The sequence below is a fragment of the Brachionichthys hirsutus genome, chromosome 1 (assembly GCF_040956055.1).
Source record: "Brachionichthys hirsutus isolate HB-005 chromosome 1, CSIRO-AGI_Bhir_v1, whole genome shotgun sequence".
In the NCBI taxonomy this organism is placed as follows: domain Eukaryota; kingdom Metazoa; phylum Chordata; class Actinopteri; order Lophiiformes; family Brachionichthyidae; genus Brachionichthys; species Brachionichthys hirsutus.
This window is the reverse complement of record NC_090897.1, coordinates 15,191,024-15,213,255: the sequence shown is the minus strand read 5'-3', so window position 1 is coordinate 15,213,255 and position 22,232 is coordinate 15,191,024. Positions and strand designations below refer to the sequence as shown.

Here is a 22,232-nt window from a genome sequence, read left to right as displayed (position 1 = left end):
ACTTGAGACAGGAGGCTCCTCCTCGCCTTGAGGAGGCACTGATTGAGGCTTCTGAGGAAACTCTACACTCTTCTTCTTTAATTTATTGTAAATGTACAATAGGCAAAGAGTAACCAAGCATGGGTCTAGGTCACCAAGCAACTTGGTCAGGATGAGGGAATGGCCACCATCTAGGTTAAAATGAGGAAATGATTTATGAACTATGAGGCAACAACTCTATTTCAGTCCGGCAATTCACAGTCATGAAATGTTTATTTGTGACAACAGCAAAGTATACAGCAGTTTCAGTTGGACACAAAAATACTGAGATATTAAATAGGAGAGATATTGGGCAGTAGTGAGCCAAATGGTAGAAGGCTACAGGTCAGCAATATGTGTCTAACTGCACCGACGGGCAGGTGGGAAATGGTTGGATCTTAAATTGACCAAAAGATTGGGGGTGTGTGCATGGTGACAATGCAAGTCTGACAGTGACAGAATGAGGCATGCCCAACAATTATTGTGGCCAATGTGGTCATTTAAGTACGGCTGCATGCAGGAAACGCATTTGATTTCAGCACAAAGCACATTCAAAAAAATAAGGCTTTGAACCTGACTTTGACAAATATAATACTATTATAAATTAGATCGTTTTACTATGAGAAAGAAATTAATCTTCAACAATCCTGAAAATGTAAGCTGTAGGGCAATATGAAAAATGAAACAGTGGCATTGTTATAATAAATGACAAAGCCTGGCTATTGATTAAACTTTCACAGATTGAATCTTTAATCAAACAATGCAAACCGTTCTGTTCTTAATGGCTGAGGAGCCACAGAGCATCAAATGCTGAAGTGAAGGAATCCTGACCTTGAAACATTGATTTAATTTGTGTCATCGCTGATCAAACAGTTCTAAAGTTGTTTTAGCTTCAAGCATTTGCTTAGAATAAGGGGAAAGTGTAATACTATTGTGTGAAACATCTGAATCAATTGAAGTCGGCATAAAAACCGTCTGGAAACAACTAGTTTACCTGATACTGAATTTAAAGTCACTCTGATCAGCTAAATAAAGATCTACAAATGCCGTTTTTCAACCACGTGGAGACATATTACTATCGACTCTCTGACATCCATCCATTATTATCAAGGTTTGACTGTAAAAAGCCTGGATCCTCCTCTTTGCCGACAACCGGGATCTTGCCTGACCAATGTTCCGCCCATCATTTTGTGGAGCTTGAATCTATTGTTTCAGCATGATCAGGAGAAATGCAGAAAAATGAGAAGAAAGTTCATTTATGATTTTATTGGACTCATATGCTAATTATGTAGTTGGGTGGCTGTTTAGTTTCAGGTTCTGCATCATCCAGTTCTATCCTGCAGGATATGCTCAGCTGCTTTTTAATATTCTGTCATGTTCCCTTAACGCCGTCTAAGTGCTTCATGTTTGTTTATGTCTTGGTGCTGCTGATTCTGATGAATTCAGAGATGAAAGTGAGATTTAAGATGGTCCGATCTGTCTGACTGGCCTTTCAGTGTTTCAAAACAGCTCAATACACTGCAGTAATTTGATATCGGACACATAGACACCGACCTCAGGTATACAAACCTTTTCCCAGACCGTGTTCTGATGGTTTTAGTAAAGCTTTAGGGATTCTTTAATAACAGCCTCATGGCTGCGTGCAAAGGTATCGGCACACTCACAGGGTATTACTCACCGGTGTAGTGTTTACCGAGGTTTGTCAGCAAGTAGCAGGAACTGATTCAACAACATTCTGAAAAAATATATGTATTTGTCCTGTCAGAATACTCAGGTGCATCCATTTCAGGTGTGATTAAATTTCTGAAAGGGTCCTATTAAATTTTGTTTTTGATCCTCTCTTTACACTTTTAAACTCTGGATTGAATAAATGACTCTGTTTAGAAATAGGCTGCCTTGGTTTCTGCTTCACACCCCTCTTCTTTACATGCAGATACGGCGACTACACGATTATGTGATTTAAGATGTGAGGCCGTGCTTTTCGTTTGTGCATTGACAGACGCGTAGAAGGCAGTAGCAGAATAAAATGCACAAAGGAGAGAGGTGGGAGTCTGAGAGGCAGCTCCCATTGATCGTAATGAAGAGGAAGGGGGGGTTGCACTAATCTAAATGGGTTCTCTGATAACGGGTCTCTTGACAGCATGTCTTTGTTTGTGTGACCTCCCCAGGATGTGCGCTTCACCCTGGACCGTTGTTCAGGGGCAGCGGTGATGGAAATGGAGGGGCTGGGTAGCTGGTTGACCACAGAGGACCACTCTTCCTGTGAAGTGACAGGCGTTACACCTAACACTGATAGGTACACCCCCCAACACACCCACACACACACTTGTATAATGAAGGCGTACCGTACAGCGTTGCGATTTGAAGGAGCGTGTGTGTGTCTGGTTTCTTACTAGGCGCCACATAATGTAGCTCCAACGCTGCTGCTGTAGAAATAATACGAACCTTACGAAGATGAGATATTCTCTCCACTGGACCTAAATGCACAACAAATTCATCAGGATATGAAAGATCCTCCGGTGCTTTGATGAGTCTTTAGTCGTATAGCCAGCGATATATTTTAAGGAGAAGATGACCAACCCTCAGACAGCTTAGAACTATTTATTCATTGAGAACTACAATTTCTGTTGCAGAAAACTCAAAATATTTAAAGGCACAACTACTTCATGTTAATTTAATAATAGAGTAGTATATATATATTTTTGCTAGATATGCTCCAGACAAAATATTATTAACCATTAGATGACATAGTGAGAACTATACACACCAGGGGGTTTAAGCATGCAAGCATGCACACGCACTAATAAATCTATCCAAATGCATGGACGGTTCGGTCCACTTGCATACCGTTTTGGTTTTTTGGTTTCATGCATTAGCGCTCCGTGCGGAACTAAAGTCCTGGGTGAGTTTCCGCACGGACGCCCTTGAGTGACGGACACTATTGACTGGTGGGGAGGCGCACTGGAAGCTCGCAGGCAAGCACACACAGCAAAACTAGCAACGCATTAGCTCTGTATTCCAGCGAGCTCTGTTGCTAGTGAGCGGGTTTTCTCCTCTGCTGGAGATGTTGCCACGGCAACCAGATCTGTGCTTTCTGCAGAAAATGTGGAGAAGTTAATCTTTATAGTTAGTAGTAGTAATAGTAGTAGAACATTTGTCATAGTCAGGTTGTTGCTGATAAGTGTTCAAAGTTTACAGTTTTAACTTATTACGATTATTTAATTGTTACAATACAATAATTTAAAAAACTCAGTCTAATGGGTCGCTTTTATTTATTTAAAAATTATATTGTTTGCATTTTGTTAAATAAAAGTGTTTTAAGTGATTTTTTTCTGCCCTATTTGTCCCAAAAATTAACCGAACCAAACAGAAATGGCATTTTACTGTACAGTTACACCCCTAATGTATGCTGAGCATCCTTATTGTCAGCAGTGCTGCTTTACATGAGTTCCTGTTTGACTGTTCTTCAGACACCTGAACACGAGTCACGTGCTGCAGCTAGGTGGCGTGAACGAGGATATCCCCTACGTATACCCTCAGCTTCAGCACAAACATTTCACCGGCTGCATCCGCAACCTCGTCGTGGACAGCAAGGTAACACGCACCTTAACTCTGCCTGATAATGGCTTCATAACAGTTTTCAATATCCACAGTGCCCTTGTACCAAGTAAATGTAACCTCAAAGTGCTTCCAACTTTTGCACACTGCAAGGGTAAAACAGACATTTAGCCGTTCCTCCCTTGCTTGGTTTGACGTGAAGTCAAGACTTGAACTTCAACTGCTCTGTTGGAGCTACAAACTCAAAGATTCCATGCTCCATGGAAATCCAACAACTCCCAAATCGTTCCTGTAGGGCCACAGGCCTCTGCAATGACACCTTTTGTGAGAGCACTGCCTTCTAAAGCCTGAAATGTTTGTTACGGATGTATTTTCTGCTTCAAATTTGAGTTTAGCATCAAATAAACCTTTGAGAAAGTGAGAAATTTAGTCTTTGACAGTCAAAAATGATCAACACTATTGAGACGTGCGTGTCAGGTGTGTTCTTTTTAATATGTATTTTTACTTATGCAGACTGACTGAGCAACAAGAACAGCGTTCAGCACTGCACATAGCTTCTCCAATGCTCTGCAGTCCCATTTAATTCAGCCAAGCTTCCATTTCATCGCCACAAGATGCCCTGTTGCGTAATCTGAAAAGGTAATTAAAGGTGTTTCAAGAAAGTTTCAGAATGCATTGCTAATTTTTGATGCCACATAACAACAATAACCTTTAAAAAAAAAAGAGAAAGGGGCGATGGTGGCGCAGTGGTTGAGAGGGTAGTCCTATGATTGAGAGGTTGGAGGTTCGATTCCCGGCCCAGGCACATGTGTACACTGTCGTTGTGTCCTTAGGCAGGACACTTCACTCACGTTGCCTGGGTGCATGCAACCAAAGGATAAAAAGATTACGCGTAGGGATACGAATTTCCAAGTTGACGGAATCCCTCTAAAACTCATCAAAAGCAACAAAACACAAACATACATTTTAAAGCATACATTTTCAGTTCAAAGCTACACGCCTATTATGCGTGTGACTGTTTCGCAATAAAGTTGCAAACGTTTCCTGGACAAAGAAACATCACACTATCTTCCATTGGTGGGCGAGCAGATCAAACAGGTCCGTCAGAGATGCTCTAAACCCGGAAGCAAAAGTACGTTCATAGACGTGAGGGACGTTTTGGTCACACACGAAAACATTTTTGGCTTCTTGCGGATGACCGAGCATCTCGCTTGGCTGCGCTCAGCGCGAGCAGCGGCTCGACACGACGCTTCGGCCGGATGACCGAGCGTCTCACCCGATCTCTAAGGAAGGGCCCAGCGACCCTACGGAGGATTTCTGCCGCTTTTACGTGCAACCTTGTTCTTTCGGTCACTCCCCAAAGCTCGTGACCACAGGTGAGGGTAGGAACAGAGATCGACCGGTAAATAGGGAGCTTTGCCTTTTGTCTCAGTTCCTCACCGTGACGGATCGGCGCAGCATCGGCAGTAACGAAAATGTTTTGCCCATTTTCGTTGGAACATTATATTATTATATCATATGTAGATAGTTATTGTTATTACTTTTAATCGGATCTGGAGTTACGCGGTGACACAGAGTGAGACCTCCAACAGAAATGGCAGCGCGTGCGGCATGACATCACTTCCTGTGTTGAATTCTGTCAAAACACGGAAGCAGCTTGAAGCTAGTCGCGCGAGTATGTCTGCTGTTTGGAAGTATTCTGAAGTTGATGACAAAAACCTTGCGGTACTGTTCATCTTATTTTAAATATTCGTATTTAATATTTCCTGTTGCACGAGTCCAAGTCCAAAGTGAAAAAAATAGGATATTTTTTACTTCAATGTTCAAGCTACGCCACAGACGTGCTCTGTTTAAGAGTTAAATGTTAAAAAAAGATGACTAAAATGAGAATAAGGGACATTCTGGATCCGTTTCTTCACTCTTCTTCCTGGAGCAGGACTGCATCTCTCTGATGCAAATACTCTTTGGGCGTGAGTGTATTTTTATGAGCCTCCAATAATTGACTCCTGTCATATGCCACAAATACTAAAGCCATCTCAAAAGAGCACAATGCAGGGGAGAATAAAAACTCCTCAACAAATGGCTAATGTTGATGAAAAATGTAAATAAGTGAATACATCTGATTGATTCACTGTATATTGTATATTGAGTGTTGGGAAGAAATGTAGCTCCCCCTGTTTCAGCTTCATTGATATTGTGTTCATTGCCTTCATGGGATTATCATATAATACATACAACACTCTCAATGTATCAATTTCCTTACAATTGCCTGTGTGTGTTTGGTACCTGAATGCACTCAATGGAGGCAGAGAAGTCAGATGAGTTGGAATCTGACCTAAGACCAGTCTATTAAAAAGAGCTGGCCCAGCACAAAACGATTTAGCATAACGGACTTGCAGACATCCAGGGCACACAAAATGAAGTGTGGCAATAAGACTCGCGTGCTCCTTTAGTTGGGCACAAGCCAGCCGACAGTGCAGGACACCACAACTTATCGAGGCAACGAAGCTCCAGCCTTTCCTGTTGTCCTAAAAACGAGACTCTGGAGTTAGCATCAATGGTCAGGAATAATTGCAGTCTGACAAAGACAAAATAAAAATCAGGACAGCATATTGGTGCAGTATTGTTGCCTCCCACAGTAAGAATAATACTTCTGGAGCTTTTCTGTGCAGAGTTTGTATGTTCTGTGTTGCGTTCACTCTGGGTTTCATCCCACCACCAAAAACATGCAACTTAATTGGTCACTGTAAGTCGTCTGTAGGTACGAGTGGGAGTGGGAGTGGTTATCCGTCTTCTGTGTGGCCCTGCGATGGCTCATCCGGGATGTACCCCGCCACAGCGAGCGAGGCTTCAGCAGACCCATGACCTGTACTCCGGATAAGCGACTGTAGACGAATGAGAAAAAGATTTCTCTGCACAAAATGCATAAGCAGCAGGAGAAGGTTTTCATGTGCGTTGTGCGTCATGCACAGGGCTGGTCAGTCACCACAGGCCAGGCGGAGAAGAGATCCGTCGAACCGACGACTCAGCCCGCAAGACAAGGTTATAAAGGAATGGATAGCCATCAAGAACAAAGAAGGAAGCCACTCGATGAAGTCAATATGGGCCTAATTACTCAAGTAGTCACTGGTCAACTCCATTTAATCAGGAATAATGCATTACTGCATCTTCATCCCTCTCATCCCATCACTAGGATCTTTTTTTTTTAAACAATAACACAACTGTTAAAATGGCTGTTAGCCATATGCTAACTTCTCAGCTGTGAACACGACAGGAGCTCCATGGAAAGACAGCACGGCTGTTGGAATTGTAATCTTGTTCCTCCATGAGCTTGATTTAAGCCTATTCATATTCAGTAGTAGTTTAAAACTCTATTCAAGTGTCAAATCCCAAAAGTGGGGCTATAAAAAGATATTCTTCTCCTGCTGCGGCGCTAAAGGCTGGTTGTGTAGCACGAGGCTGCACTGAAGTTGTGTCCTAATGAGAGAAATGCGCACGAGGCACGAGAGCGTGCATCAGGATAATACATCTCTGAAGAGCACAGCACTGATGATTAATGCTGCTGATTGACGTGGTGCACTTTGTTTTTCCAATTGTTGCTGTTTTTCTCAGCATCAAATGATATGCTAGCAAGTCACATTTGTTGCTATAGCAACATCATCTGTTTCACTCGAGGAGTGTGATGAGGAAATGTGTTTCTCTGCTGTGTTTGCTATTATACAAACTATATATAATATATCAGATGGAGAAGCAGCCTGTGAGGAGGAGGAGGAGGAGCTTTAGTTGTCATAACATAAATTGTATAATGAAATTGCAAAGATAATGTTTCATCCTTTAAACACACTAAGGTGTTTGTGTTTCTGCACGGAAGCAGCCTGTAAGAGGATGAAGAAGAGAACCAGCCCGAGAGTCTCCCGTTGTGGCTGTTATTCAGCATCATCCCCCATGAACCCTTCATTCTCATTCTGTCATCAGCGTGCTCATCTTTCTCCCTTTATCTTTCCATCTAGCATCTGGGCGGGTTTTATGTTTGCTTTGGATGCTGTGCCAGTGTGAGCTCGCACGGTGGGAATGATCATGCATTGAACGCAACACAAGTAGCTCCTGACTTCATCTCAGCAAAAAGTTTGACTTTCAACAGTTGATCTAGAAACTTCTGTCCCACAAAACATGCTGCATGTTAATACATTTATTTGCCCGACACCCTCTGGAACGACTTTTCTCATGTCAAGAGCTGCAAATCAGAGATGTTAAGATTAAGACACTCGTACAAAAAGGGCCTGTAGACTTTCCAATGATAGAGAGAGGCAAGTGATGGGCAGCGACGTGGCAGCCAAGGAGCAGCTTGTGGGCTTCAATGTTTTGCTCAAGGGCAACTTGGCAGTGCTCAGGCGGTGAACTGACACCTCTCCAGCTACTGGACCACACTCCATACTTTGGATCGAGTTGGACATGAACCAGCCACCCTCCGGTCCCCAAGCCAAGTTCTTGTGGACTGACTTACTCCCACACCCCCAAAATAAATATATAAAGGAGTGCATAAACGTGGTAACGATTTCATTATAGTTTTCAGAACATCTTAACACAATAGAATCACATTTTATACTATTTTCCTAAAAGTTAATGCAGTTCCCAGACATTTATAAATATAAAATATCTGTGACAGTCTTCGGTCAAAATAGCAAACAGATGCTGCAGGACAGCGTCCCTCGCTTCTGTCTCAAACAGATGCTGCAGGACAGCGTCCCTCGTTTCTGTCTCAAACAGATGCTGCAGGACAGCGTCCCTCGTTTCTGTCTCAACCAGATGCTGCAGGACAGCGTCCCTCGTTTCTGTCTCAAACAGATGCTGCAGGACAGCGTCCCTCGTTTCTGTCTCAAACAGATGCTGCAGGACAGCGTCCCTCATTTCTGTCTCAAACAGATGCTGCAGGACAGCGTCCCTCGTTTCTGTCTCAAACAGATGCTGCAGGACAGCGTCCCTCATTTCTGTCTCAAACAGATGCTGCAGGACAGCGTCCCTCGTTTCTGTCTCAAACAGATGCTGCAGGACAGCGTACCTCATTTCTGTCTCAAATAGATGCTGCAGGACAGCGTCCCTAGTTTCTGTCTCAATCAGCTCTGTCAGAATCGCCTCTGTAATCGAAAACGAAATGAAGTTCATTGAATGAATAATTCGATGAATGTGCACGCACATCTTGTGCACGTTTTTGTACTGTGACGTCACAGAAAGTTCGATTTCTTCCAGAAGTGTTTCTGTACTTGATTACAGAACGACACAAACTAGGCAGGATTTACTGGCTGGTTTATTTAGCTGCTCTCTTCCTCTGGGCTCAAACAGGGCACCCTGCTGGGTCTCTGTGAGGGTGTCTGGGAAGCCACAATTTGTCATTTAGGCAGACAGAAGTGTACCTTTCAATTACACGCACACACGCACACACACACACACACACACACACACACACACTCAACATCACCTATGCTGTTAAATCAATTGCAGACACCCAAATGTCTTTCTATTATTGATTACAAAAGTCTGTGCTGCAGTTCTTTTAAAAGTTCACCATCCAATAAGGTGTCTCATCGCTGGAGGTCAGAGCCAATCAGCAGCTCCCTGGTGTACAACTCACTGTCACAGGTTTTATGATCGTTTGCATTTCGGTGCCGCAGCACCAACGGAGCTCATGAACTTCGGGTAAGGCAGAGAGACGATTGAACAGAGTTGTGTCTTCGACAGCATCCTTTCATGAGGGACTCAGATTTCGGTGTCCAATGTCCCCCAGCCTCTTAGCGTTCTGTGCGATCCACCATGCTGCTTGTCTAATTGGTTCCCCACCTTGCAAAGAGACAGCAAGAGGGATGGGGCGAAATAGAAAGGAAGGCCACAGTGTCTAAACTCGTCCTTCAACACATTTGGAGGTTCTCTTTCTGAGTTCTTGCATTTGGAATTGAATTAGTTTTCTTCTTTCTAAACTTTGACTTCCCCTCTGGCTACTTACCTGCTTCCTGTCTGTCTTCGACCATTCCTTTCTTCTTCCCGTTTTGTCCTGCTCCTTTTCCTCACCTTTTCTTTCATTTCAAATGACCTGTTTTTGCATTGTTCCCATCTTTTTTCTCCCACTTCTTCTTAGTCCATCTTTGTGTTTCCTTCACATTTACCATCAGACCTGCATCTCTCTTTCCTATACCTTTTATCCTCTTCACATTTACTAAATGCATCTCTTCCCTATCTCCTCCATCCAGCTGTATGATTTGGGCTCCCCGGCTGATTCCCAGTCCAGTTCTCCGGGCTGCCTGACCACAGATAGCAGCTGTGTCAACATGGGCTATCCGTCCTGCGGCCACCGAGGTCGCTGTCATGGCGAGTGGGGATCCTTCAGCTGCCAGTGTGTGCCGGGATACACGGGGCATCAGTGTGAAGAGGGTAAGTCAGAGGTTTGTGTTAAAGACTACATTTAATCTGTGCTAGATATACCATCAACCACAAATGATCCAGGCATTCTAGAAATGTGGTTTGCCCCTTGGATAAATGCTTAAACTCTTTTAAACTTAAGCACAGATGGTAGCAGCTGAGCAGACTTTCCATACTTGAGCACTCGTAGCTCTAAATGAAGAAAAGTGAGTTGCATTTACGTCCGGAGCTTTTCTGTCCCGTAACATATGTTTGCTGTCAGACACAATTTGAGTCACGAGTGCCGCAGATAGGAAAGACGGCTTCTCACCTGAACCAGCTTCCACAGGCAGTTAACCTGCCTCATGAGGCACAACGATAATCGTTTATTCAGTTCAATTTATTCCGATAGCACATATACATTATAATACATCACTACATTGATCATTTTACATGTAACCTGAAAGGACACTGACTTTCAATAGTAAATACATACTTCATCATAAGCCCCACTCTGGGAATCTCACATTTTCTTTGCCCTTTAATAGACTTTACTATAGAAGTTAAGATTACAATTAGCACTGATCTCCCGTAAAATAAGATTCGAGCAGCAGGCATTGGACACGGTCCAAATGCTGCGAGAAATGTTCTAATTACTGTTAAATTAAAGGCATTCAATTACCACTACTGCATTCTGCAGTGAGTCACAAATAGAAATGACCTTCCTAGCTTCTAGCACAACAAGATGATCCATTTCATGGTGGATACTCAGTAAGAAGGAGAGACACCCAAACTGCAGGTTGTTTCCGCTTACAGCCTTCCGGATGTATCGCAGGTTCAATAAAGACTTTCTTAAGATACATAAATTGTAGCAGAGCGTCACGTTGGAGTGCGGACAGGCCTTGTGCACACTTACTAACTCAGTGCTGTTCCATACCTTTGGCTGGATAAAGCAGCATCAGCTTCATGACATCCTGCATGGAGAGGGGATGCACTCTATTTGTAAAGTAATGCATATATTATATAGGTCAAGCCTCTCCACCACCGGATTCTTTGTTGCTGCTGTGAAAGTCTTGTACTCTGATAACGCCTTGCAGCCCTTTGACAGCAGCCATATTAAATTCTACTCGGTACCGATGTCCTGAAGAGAGCGGCTGCTGGTGTGCATCTCTCTGCTGGCATTATGGCTGCAGAGGCATTTGCAGCCATATTGTGTAGTAGCATGTGTATGAGCCTACTGTCGGGCTGAGATGGGCTCTTCAGAGACACCAATCACCCCGATTCTGCATCGCCTGTGATATGGATTGTCCAGTAGACCACCTACAGAGATGCTCTTCTCTGCAGCAGTCTCTGAACATTTGGTGATATCCTGGACAATACTTTCTCAAATATCTTGCAATTGTTATTGTTGAATATGCAATGAAACAAATACATTCTACATAAATATTTATATTATATTATTATAATATACACTTATTACGGTTTGTCTTAATCTTTTGCAGTGTATTTTGCCCATAGTGATTCCTATTTTGCGTCATCTACGGATGGATGTTGCCATGTCTGCAAATACCCTCTATGGGACAGCTCGGCAGTGCCTCAACAGAACATTTGAAAGAATTCATGAATAAATATATGAAGGGATGTAAACTGAATCACCTGTCATTTTAATTCAAGCTTCAAGCCAATGCCTGGTTAGGAGCACATGGACGACTTTGTTAATCAAAGAGGCGATGCTTGAAGGAAGATTGAGTGTTTTTTCACATGCATACCATGTCGGCGCGACTTTCTGCAGAAACATCCCTCTCGCTCAGGAGTGAATCTTAACCAACTATAAAGTTAAATTGAGTATTATCATAAAAAAAGAAATACTTTGTCCCTGAAATCAGATCTGCGCTGAAAATGGAAACATTGGCACTGAATATTTGTATTTCAAACATGCACTGGAGCATATATTTGGCCCGGATCCAAATGGCTGCGGTTTATGCTATGGTCTGAAGAACATTAAGAACAAATGAACCGTATTATTTTATTTATTCTACATTTGCTTTTAAGGAACAACCAGGATTTCAAAATGTATCTGCGAGTATGGTAGTTCAGCACACTGCCATGCTTTATAAGGTACTATTATTATTCAGCGATGGTGAGAATATGACTGAGGCTACATCTTCCTCTCAGCCACACTGTGGCTTTAAGAAATTAAGTAATACATTATTAAATAAGTTGACAGTAAAATATATCTTTATGTTTTCATGACTGTCACAGCCTTGTTGCTGATCTTTGTCATCTCTTCGAGGTAAAGAGGAGGAAGCGCTTCTCACAAAATTAGAACATCTAACTTGGATCGGTAGGAGATGTTTCATTTCCTTGGTTTAGTCTGTCTGCAACGCACGAAATCCAATTCTGGGAACATGTGATGAGGAAAGTAGAGCTGAGTTAAACCACACATCAATATTTTATTTATTGTGGATTTTACATTTTCTGTTCTGCCACCAGATCTCTGCAATGTATCGTTGATAGCAGTGACGTGTGGTGAGGGTTGTGGCTGATGAGGCGACTGTGTTAGGGTCAGATTTACAGAGGTTGTTTCTCATACCAGCCTTCTTTACACACACATACTTGATGTGCAGTTTTAACCAAGTAAGAATGTTAAATTCAAAGCACCTGAGAGAGAGCCTGTTTGCTCTGAGCACTGTTCTTAATTTGCCGTTGCAATGCCACAATTCACGTACATATAATACAAATTGAAGTATATACACTGCATATACTTTGATTTTTGTTGTGCTGTAAATTATATATGCACTGTACAGCAGTGTGTGCACATATTTTACCGTATGCCTTATACCTTTTGCCCATATGCCGATCCTTCTGGACAAAAATCCATTATTTATGATTTATTGTTTTGACTGAAAGTCCAGTTTTGAGAATTGTTTTAGCTTTGATATAGCATCTGCATCTTCCGTGGTGAAAATACTTCCTGGTTTTGAACTCGCGTATTTCGTGGATAGAATAAACATCAACTCGAGCTCACTCGCGTCTCTGTCTTGAGGCAGAGCTACTGTCTGCCTCACTTTGTGATGTTTCACTGCGGTTCTGTGTCAAACCATTCAGACTAAATACGTAATAAACATACGTTAAATACATTACTAAGACTATGTAAACTAAGAACATAATAATACAATGTCTACAAACATCACATTGGTGACATCCAGAGAGAGACGGGGACTGGTACGCGGCAACAGCAGGCCCTCAATACAGTGTGTGTGGGATTGCTCGATCTGCGTTGCGGCAGCGCCGCACCTCGCATCATTTTTTTAACTTCTCATGGCGACAGGTGAGGCGCTGCCTCCCCTGACCGCATGTCACTGGTTGATATATTATTTAGTTTTTAATGAAGCATCTTCTAACTGGCTGAAGTGTTTAATTTGAAAATTTAATTATGTTTATTCTCAATCATAAATCTATCCATCTGACTGTGTGTGTGTGTGTGTGTGTGTGTGTGTGTGTGTGTGTGCCAACACCAGAGGCCCCAGAGTATTCCTTTGATGGGCACAGTCACGTGCATTACTGGTTGGCGTCTCCACTGCTGGCCCGGAGGACATGGTTTCAAGTTTTGGTTCGAACCCGTAAACACAGCTGCACCATCCTCAATCTGATCTCAACGGACCGGAGTGAATACATCCGACTGGAGGTAAGACTGCTCAGAAAGATTGCGTGGTTGCATGCCAAAACACATTTAATTATTTATGTAGCACTTTCCTGGACACTCAAAGTCGCTTAAGTCCGGTTTTGTGCAGTTTTAAGAGCACTGATTGTCTTCTCTTCCTTCAGTCTTGCAAAGTGACAGCAGTCAATCAGCAGTAATTTGATACTGCACTTATAATATGCAGCGTTTTATTGCAGTTATGACAAGCTGTCAAGCAGGAAAACAATGAAACAGCAGACAGCTATTGGAAACAATAATACCGATGAGTTGTCGATTTTTACTCTGAGTTTTCTAACTGGATTTTCAGAAGCAGCAGCGACGCAGGGGCTGCAGTATGTTACTCATTTGTATATTATATTTTTGTGTATGCTGTGGAAGTAACATCAAACTGTCACTGAAAACATGGAATGATTGAGCTTCCATTTTTGAGTGAACTGTGCCTTTAATATGAAAAGTAGGGCACTTCCTCCGGCAGAGGCTGCTCGCCAGCGCGCCGCACACAAACATGCTATCAACTCCTCTTTGGTTGCTAACTGAATCAGCCATTCACTTTATTCTTAGTTAGCAAGTTGGGCTAATTAACTCCCCCTCCAGTTGTTTTAGTCCCTCACTAACAGGCTCCCGTTGTTATGGCAACCAACCAGAGGACCACTGCACGGGGCAGCAGTGGCTTAGTGGGTTGGAAGTTAGGTTGGGACCTCCAGCACTGCTGAGCAGCCCCTGAGCAAGGCACCGACCGGTCCAGGTCCATGCCGGCGCCCTCTCCACACATGTTCAGGGTGTGAATGTAATTCCGTGTGTACTGACATGCTTACATATGGTGAATATTCTTCTTCAAAACCCACAGCACATGCTGCAGCCCCCCCCCCTGACTTATTGTATATGATCATTCAGACGATACCTTCTCAACATCAGTCTTGCTGTTTTCTTCGCCCCCGGGTATTAATCAAACGTCCCTGTGTGAAACGATGATGCTCATCGACACCACGGCTGCCGTTACCGAGCAACATCTTCTCTAATCTCCACCCATCATCCATTCGTTTCTCCTTCCTCCGAGATGTAATCCTGCTCTCTCAGCACAACCGCATGGGGAGTGGGTTCACATCATTTACCCACCATAAATAGTGCCTTATTCCAAAGAGCAGACAGCATGGAAATGTGTGTAATCTTCTAAAGTGGCCCCCCCTCTGTGGAAGAACTGGGAACCATGCAGCGTTCACTGATAGAATTATGACTATGAAGCCTCTTAGAATGTTGTTTTTCATTGTAATAGTCCTCTTTGCTTTTAATCAGAAGAAAGAAATGAGCATGCGTTACTCTTGGGTGAGTGTATGGAGTTCTGTCTGCTGTTTGTGTGTGACTTGTGTGTGGTTAGGGAAATGTATTCTAATATATGTGTACTCAAACCCTCCATCCCCCTCGTGATTACTGATTGCAGTATTTTGTCTGCGTGTGTCGATTCTTATGAAGCTGAAATCTACTTGCAACAATGGATGAAAACAGAACTTTCCTAAATGAGGACATTTTGCTTTATTTTCAGAAGAAAAGTTGTTATTTGCTGAGCTTACTCCGATCAATTGTTTATTTATGTGCAGCAGTGGGCATTAATATAAATCAGTGTAAATGTGCTGTGCTTAAGAGGTTAAAATATGGAGCATCCTTGTAAACCCAAATATAATGAGGCCAAAGGTTCCCTCACTGACTTTCCATCACTCTGCAGCATCGAATGGAGGTGGAACATTTGGTTGTTGCTAATATTTGGTCTAGATATTTGTGTTCATTCTATTATGTCTGCCGTATCCATATGTATCATATCATAACTCTCATGGTCAAATCTCAGCAGCGACAGTTTGTGATGCAGCATTGAGGATTTTGTCCCTTTCGGTCTACCCGAGCATTGAAAGACATTTAAGACCTTGCTTTATCATGTCCATAGAACCCTTCTGAAGGACGGCACATTTTCTTCAACTGTCCTTGTTTACTGTAGCCAGTCAAGATAAACTTCAGTATAAAACACCTCAGCAGCATCTCAAATACGATGCCTGTGCTACGTAGACAACCAGGAGAGACAACTGGAAACAGAAAGTTGCATGACATCCGACAGCGTTTCCAAATGGACCCTGTAATTAAAATGTGTTTCCTGTCATCATGGATGTTTTCACATGTAGGAGTGCAGTGTTAAAAGGTTCTAAAATGAAAGCAGACTCATCCGTTACACGAGTTCTCAGCTTAGCTGGCTTAATTTAAAAGGCCAGGAGTTCACAGATAGCGTTCTCTCAAGGGGAGAGGCTGAGTGGAACAGAGTAAAGATTCCATCCTTACATTGAACACAGTGTAAAAAGAAAAAATCAATTAAATATGATTTCATCATAATAATTCAAAGGAGATGTTCAAAGAAAAAACTGCAATTATGCCCTCCCAAGGATAGAATTACTGTCCATATGGCTCCACCACCCATGTCCGACTCTCTGCCCTTGACTTCAGTCATTACGGTGCATAATTCAATGTTCCATTAGGTGCTTTCTGACAGATTTGTATACCAAGAGCATTGCCAAAAGTCAGGTGAATAATATGAAGCCACCGGTGATGGAATTAATCATTCAGGCACAAGCCCGGCATCCGCTCAGCTGTGCAGGCCAAGGTTGTAAAAATTATTTACGACTCCAGTTTTCTCTTTTCCTGATTTAAACTATTGGCTTTCTAATTTCAGCGTACAGCTCCGACTTAAAAAAAAATATTCCCAGGATTTTTATCTGCAAATGTTCGAAGTCAGGGAATAAAGTAAATCTATTAGCCGAGATGACGAAAAGCCAGTAAGTTGCAGTACCCTGAACAAAATGCCAACAACACTGACTGCATGAACACGTCTGCTGAAACGTGGCAACCATTAAATGCTGACAGGCACCTCTCAGCAGGTTTCACGGCACGGTGGCGCAGGTGTAGCGCTGTTGCACCACAGCAAGAAGGTCGCACGGGTTCTCTCCAGGTTCTCCGCCTTTCTCCCGCCACCAAATACTTTAGGTGAATTGGTTACACAAAATTGCCCACGTGTGTATGTGTGTGTGTGTGGGGGCCTGGGATGAACTGGAGGCTTTTCTGTGAAGACATTACAGTCTCATTAGGATGGACGGCCTTTCAGATCATGATGGGTGTCATGTCCGTATCCACAGGTAGTGCAATCAAAATGTTTGGTATTAATCCAGGAGTGTGCTCTTCCTTTTCTAAGATGAAGGTGAAATGTACACACCAGCCAACTTTATTGGCCAAGTACAAAGAATTTGACCCAAGTTTCTGCATTGCACTCAAGGAAGTTACACAATTTGGATAAGTAATATATATATATATATATGCAGGACTGCTGTGTACACCCCATCTTCTTACATGGACTGCTCTATAGTCCATGTGCTCTATAGCACCGACCAGGGGGCAGAAGCTGATAGAGTTTGTTTCTGGGGGGGTGACGGGTCGGCAGCATGCAGGCTTTCAGCATTGTGATGGCTAAAAAAGTTTAGCATTTTCAATTTCAGAGGGCCTGACCCAAACCAGATTGAAAATGCTAAACTTGTTTTGTCTTCACGATGCTGAAGACAAAACCTAAATTCAGCATCCTAAGAATAGTGGATAAGTTCTGCAATGGGAAAAACTGTATTTTGTCAGTGTCAGTTTTTGTTAGGTCGCAACATTCAATTATTATTTCAGCTAAAAATATGTAAGCAAACACATTTGCCAGATATGCTGTGCAGAGTTGATGCCAAGTTGAATCCTTGCAGCAATTGGCAGAAATCATAAACTGGAAGCCAGTGAGGGATCACTTGTTGCTGAATATGTATTTATTCATTAGACATGTTAGCATTGCTACACATAGAGCTGCCATAATTACAACCTGGAGTATGCTTGTAATTATATCTGAAGGCAACGGAAGCATAAAAATATAAAGAGGATCTAGTCCTTTGTCTCCTAATCCTCGTGCCTCTAGGAAACTGTCAGGGTTGCAGAGGCAGGGTGGACAGTCCCCAAAAACAACCAATCACATGCGCCAAATAAGACAACGCCCAAACTAGAAATACCAGAGAAATAACGCAAATGCGTGCAAAGTAACCATCATTTATCCAGTAAAGTTGAAATGCACAACAACACAAATGGTAAGATCCGAACGACCTTACCAATTTGTCTTTAACGAAATGGCACAGCGAATTCAACCCGAATAAAAAGAATCCCGGACGAGCCCCCATTTTGTCATGACCGACTCAAAGCCATGACAAACGAGAAGGGAGAGACTTCGGACTTGCAGTGAAACAATGTTTTAATCACAAAATATGTACAAACCTATACACGCAAACGTCTAGATCAGGGGTCTCAGACTCAAAGTACCTGGGGGCCGCCCGCAGGAGGGATTCGCCCATAATGAGCAGATCTTACTTTTCCAATTTTCTCAAACTCCATTCTTGAGATATTCATTCATTGAATTAAAAAAATAAAACAATTTATATAAAACGTGCAGGCCGCATTAACCTTAAACTTTCATGTTGTCCTGTGGACCACAAATGATCATCCTGCGGGCCGCAAATGGCCCAGGGGCCGCGAGTTTGAGATCCCTGGTTTAGATTGAATGACATCATAACCAAAGACATAAAACACAACAGAACAGCCTCTAAGGTGGAGGAAAGTCTCAGCTGGACTGAAGGAGGAACGAGGATATATCAGCAGGCTGGAGCACCGGGCCCAGTTCAGGCCCCGCCCATCGATTTACCTGTAACAACACAACAATGACCGGCTCAAGGCCGTCACAATGATGAGAAGGGGCCAAATGCAGGACAGACAACAGGACAGTTTAATGGGCGAAAAACAGAGTTCACAAACAGGAACAGCACATCCCAATGACAGACAGACAGTTAAATAACGAGCACAAAGGTTTAGCCAGACTGAGTACAAATATATGTACAACTAACGAGCTCACATCTTGGCAGGTGTCCACATGATTCAAAATGTTATGACCAGATCGTGATTACATTTTCATAATATGTTGGGAAGAGGAGCAGATGAAATTTTTTTGGTGATGATCCAGGAGCGATCCTCGATTATGGATCACTTAAAAAAATAATAATCAGGATTTCATCCGGATCATACCCAGAATGAGGTCATTAAAAATTGTTACATTTTGACATTGGATTAAAAAATGACTTAAAAATACACATCAACTTGAATTCACTTTCAGGTTTCATGGTTGTGTATATAGATACCATGAACAATTTAAAAATCAGGGAGAGCTACAGGAAGAAACTGGGGAGTTAACAACATCACCGGCTGCAGGGCAAAAGGCTGCAGGGGCCTCGAAGGTGACATTGAGAGCCCCCTTCAGTCCCAACCAGCAGCAGCAGCAGCATCCTGTGGACTCTCCCCCCCTCCCCTTTCACACCTCCACTCTTCCTCTTGTGAAAGTTTCAATGGTTCCTTTCACCTCTTCACCCATCCATCCACCCACCCCTCCCACTTCACACCCCAGCTTTCAGACTTGAGTTCCCCCCCCCCCCCCCACCAAGACTAGCAGTGCTCAGGGAAATCAGCAGGTCCTGACGGGGTCAGCCCGGGGGTACTCAAAGCCTGCGCGCCCCAGCTGATTGGAGTTCTAAAGGGTTCCTGCTCTGTGGAGGACGTCCTGCGTTTTTCCAGTACCAAAGACGCCCCTCCCAAGGAGCCCTAAAGACTACAGACCAGTGGCTTTCACTTCACACATCATGAAGACCCTGGAACACCTGATCCTGGACCAGCTTCGGACGATTGTCAGCCCATCCTCGGACCCCCTCCAGTTCTTCCAGCCCCACCTGGGAGGAGAGGAAGCCATCATCTACCTGCTGTACACACTGGGAGCAATTAGGGGTTCAGTGTCTTGCCAAAGGACACTTTGACATGCAGACAGTCAGAGCTGGGATTTGAACCACTGATGACCCGCTCTACCTACTGAGAGTCGCAGCTGCCCCGTTTATTAAAGAGAATATTGATGTTTGCAAATCCTTTTCTGACACGTCCACAATCCAACGTTGGTTGATTTTAGTAAATCTGTGAATTTACTGTTATTATTTAGCAGTTTGTGAAATCGGCAACCACTGAGCGAACCATTCCACAGCTAAGCAGGTTTATGAGTGGGTATGAGATGGACATCAAAAGGCTCGGATCCCAGGCTGGGGAACATTTTGTGAAGCTGTTCTCAGTAAAGACATTGTGTTTGCTAACGACTACATTCTATTTAACCCGTATAATTTTTTGCTTTCTGGGTTGTAGAAACCTGAAAATAGTTTTTACATTAGAGGATATTTCCTTTAACATTAGCCCAGTAACACTAGAGATTGCCATTAAACTGGAGTACGTGGGAGTTACCACATGGTATTTACTATAAATTACACTCATGCCTTAAGGCTGATAAGGATTCAAAGTGATACCATTTGTATTTGCTTCATATTTTCCAAATAAATTTCTGGTCTCCAGGCGAGAGACTGCAGGTGGAGGAAATCTGGGTGGGTCCGAAATGAGCATAATTCACAGCATAATTTATGGCAAAGAGAAAAGTATGCCTGTGCATAAGCTGCATTTGCACAGCATTATTTAATCATGAGGAGAAGGTAAATTAACACATCACCGGCACGCCTGCTGCTGCAAGGAGAGCATTCTGTCACAGGAGGCGTCCCGGGAAACCAAACGGTCCCTGCACTGGGACTATTTACTGAAAGATTGAGTCCCACACCTTCATCCTAGTGCATGATACTCCTGCAAAGACACACACACACATACACACACACACCACCAACATTCACCCACACATCACCCTGAGAGAGGAGCCAGAGCCAAATTGCTCTTCTCTGTTCAGCTTTATTTGGGGGTAAAATCAGGTGGCTGGGAGTGTCTGGTTAAAAACCACTGCCTCATTAGATTGCAAATATAATTAATACTTTATTACAGAGCCTTGAAATGAGCTGCAGTTCTCCAGCTAAACAACGTTGAAGCTGTTCTTTATTTTATCCAGTGGGTTTAAGGGTACAAGAAACAACTAACAGTTGAAAAATGCAAAGACATGCAGAGGACAGAGGTTTGATGTGGTGGATGAAAAAGAATTTGGTTTGTCTTTTTTGTCAAAGTTTTAATACCAAATCGAGGCTGGGCTTTATTCTATGGAGGAGTGGAGGCCACCCAGCTCCCCTTTCTCCTCCCGTCTCTCACGCAGCCTCTCATCCATTTATGTGGCAGCAATGGCAGAGGAAGATGGAGCAGATACAATTATGCTCAGTGGAAAAACTAGAAGGAGACATTTTGAATTGACCTACCGTATTTTCACGACCTTATGACGCACCTGCTGATTCGCCGCAGTCTCATTAACAGCTGATTTTTCGGTATTTCAAACATACAAAGGGCGCGCGGATCAAAAGGCGCCGGCATGATAGGTGCGCAAAATAAAGCAGGAGAAAAACTGAGTTTGGTACTCACATCTTTAATCATCATCAATCAAACAAGCATACTGGTGCGCGTTTTAAAAAATAGAGCCGGAGCAAAACAGAGTCATTAATCAAACCCATCAAAGTCCTCATCCTCTGTTTCTGTAGTGAACAGCTGCGCTAGATCTCGTCAAACATGCCGGCCTCTTTCTTCATTGCCAGTCACTTTACGTGCGGCGGCGTCGGCGCCTCGGAAATGATGCGAACAACAATGCTAGCAGACAGTTAGCCGAAGCAGCTACAATCCAGTCAAACTGTGGCGCTGCGCTGCCTTCCACTCTGAGTGGAACTGTGGTCTCCTTCTGTCGTCCAGCGCTCCCACGCAGCCCACAGTTTAACGTTGAACGGTTGGAGTTCTTTGGTTAATCCACCGGGGATGACGATGTTAAGCTAGCTTGCTAGTTAGCCCGTTAGCGCGTTAGCTTGCTTCACTCCGGTCTAGACCGTATCGGTGAGATCGGCCCGCACGGAGTCGCAGATCTCAGGAACCGAGTTGCTGCAAGTCGTCTTCTTGCTTCCTCCTCTTCCTCCATTGATTCATTAATGCTGGATTCTCTCTCCGCTGCTCTATTCCCGTGTTCTGCTGCGGGACCGGCAGCCTCGGCAGCCACTTCCGTCAACACGCCATAATAGTTTACTGTGGTGGAGCGTATCACTCCGCCAGGCGCCTGACTGAGTCCGCCTTACAACAACAAATAGGCCGCGCGGACCAATGGACGCGCTGCACATTTTGAAAAAAATCTAAGACTTTTAGGTGCGTCCTATGGGTGTGAAAATACGGTACCCTATTTCTCCCTTTTGCTCCCTTTCTCTTACACACTAAAAGAAACTCAGACTTGTCGATTCATCTGTAATTAATATAGCTCAGTAAGATTAAGATTAATCTTTTATTGTCATTATATAGTAACAGTTTTTACCCTGTAAAAACACAATAACATTCTACTTCCACCCTGGTACAAGGGCCCCCTTGAAACAACTACACACACAGGGCATAGAGCGAAGGCAACGCCACGATCGGCGCCCCCGGAGTAACTGGGTAAACTTCTTTTGTTGAGGTGAATAAGGGCCAGAGAATTCAC

The 22,232-nt window shown here is 43.4% G+C and overlaps 1 protein-coding gene across 1 annotated transcript in view; it reads left to right on the top strand.

Moving 5' to 3' along the window:
• Positions 1–22,232, top strand: part of si:ch211-186j3.6 (neural-cadherin) — a 204,064-nt gene that overhangs the window by 157,339 nt on the left and 24,493 nt on the right. The window contains exons 29-32 of the mRNA XM_068760999.1: positions 2,187–2,314; positions 3,489–3,612; positions 9,819–9,999; positions 13,488–13,654. Of these exons, the coding sequence (XP_068617100.1) occupies positions 2,187–2,314; positions 3,489–3,612; positions 9,819–9,999; positions 13,488–13,654 (600 nt within the window). The remainder of the gene's footprint in view (positions 1–2,186; positions 2,315–3,488; positions 3,613–9,818; positions 10,000–13,487; positions 13,655–22,232) is intronic.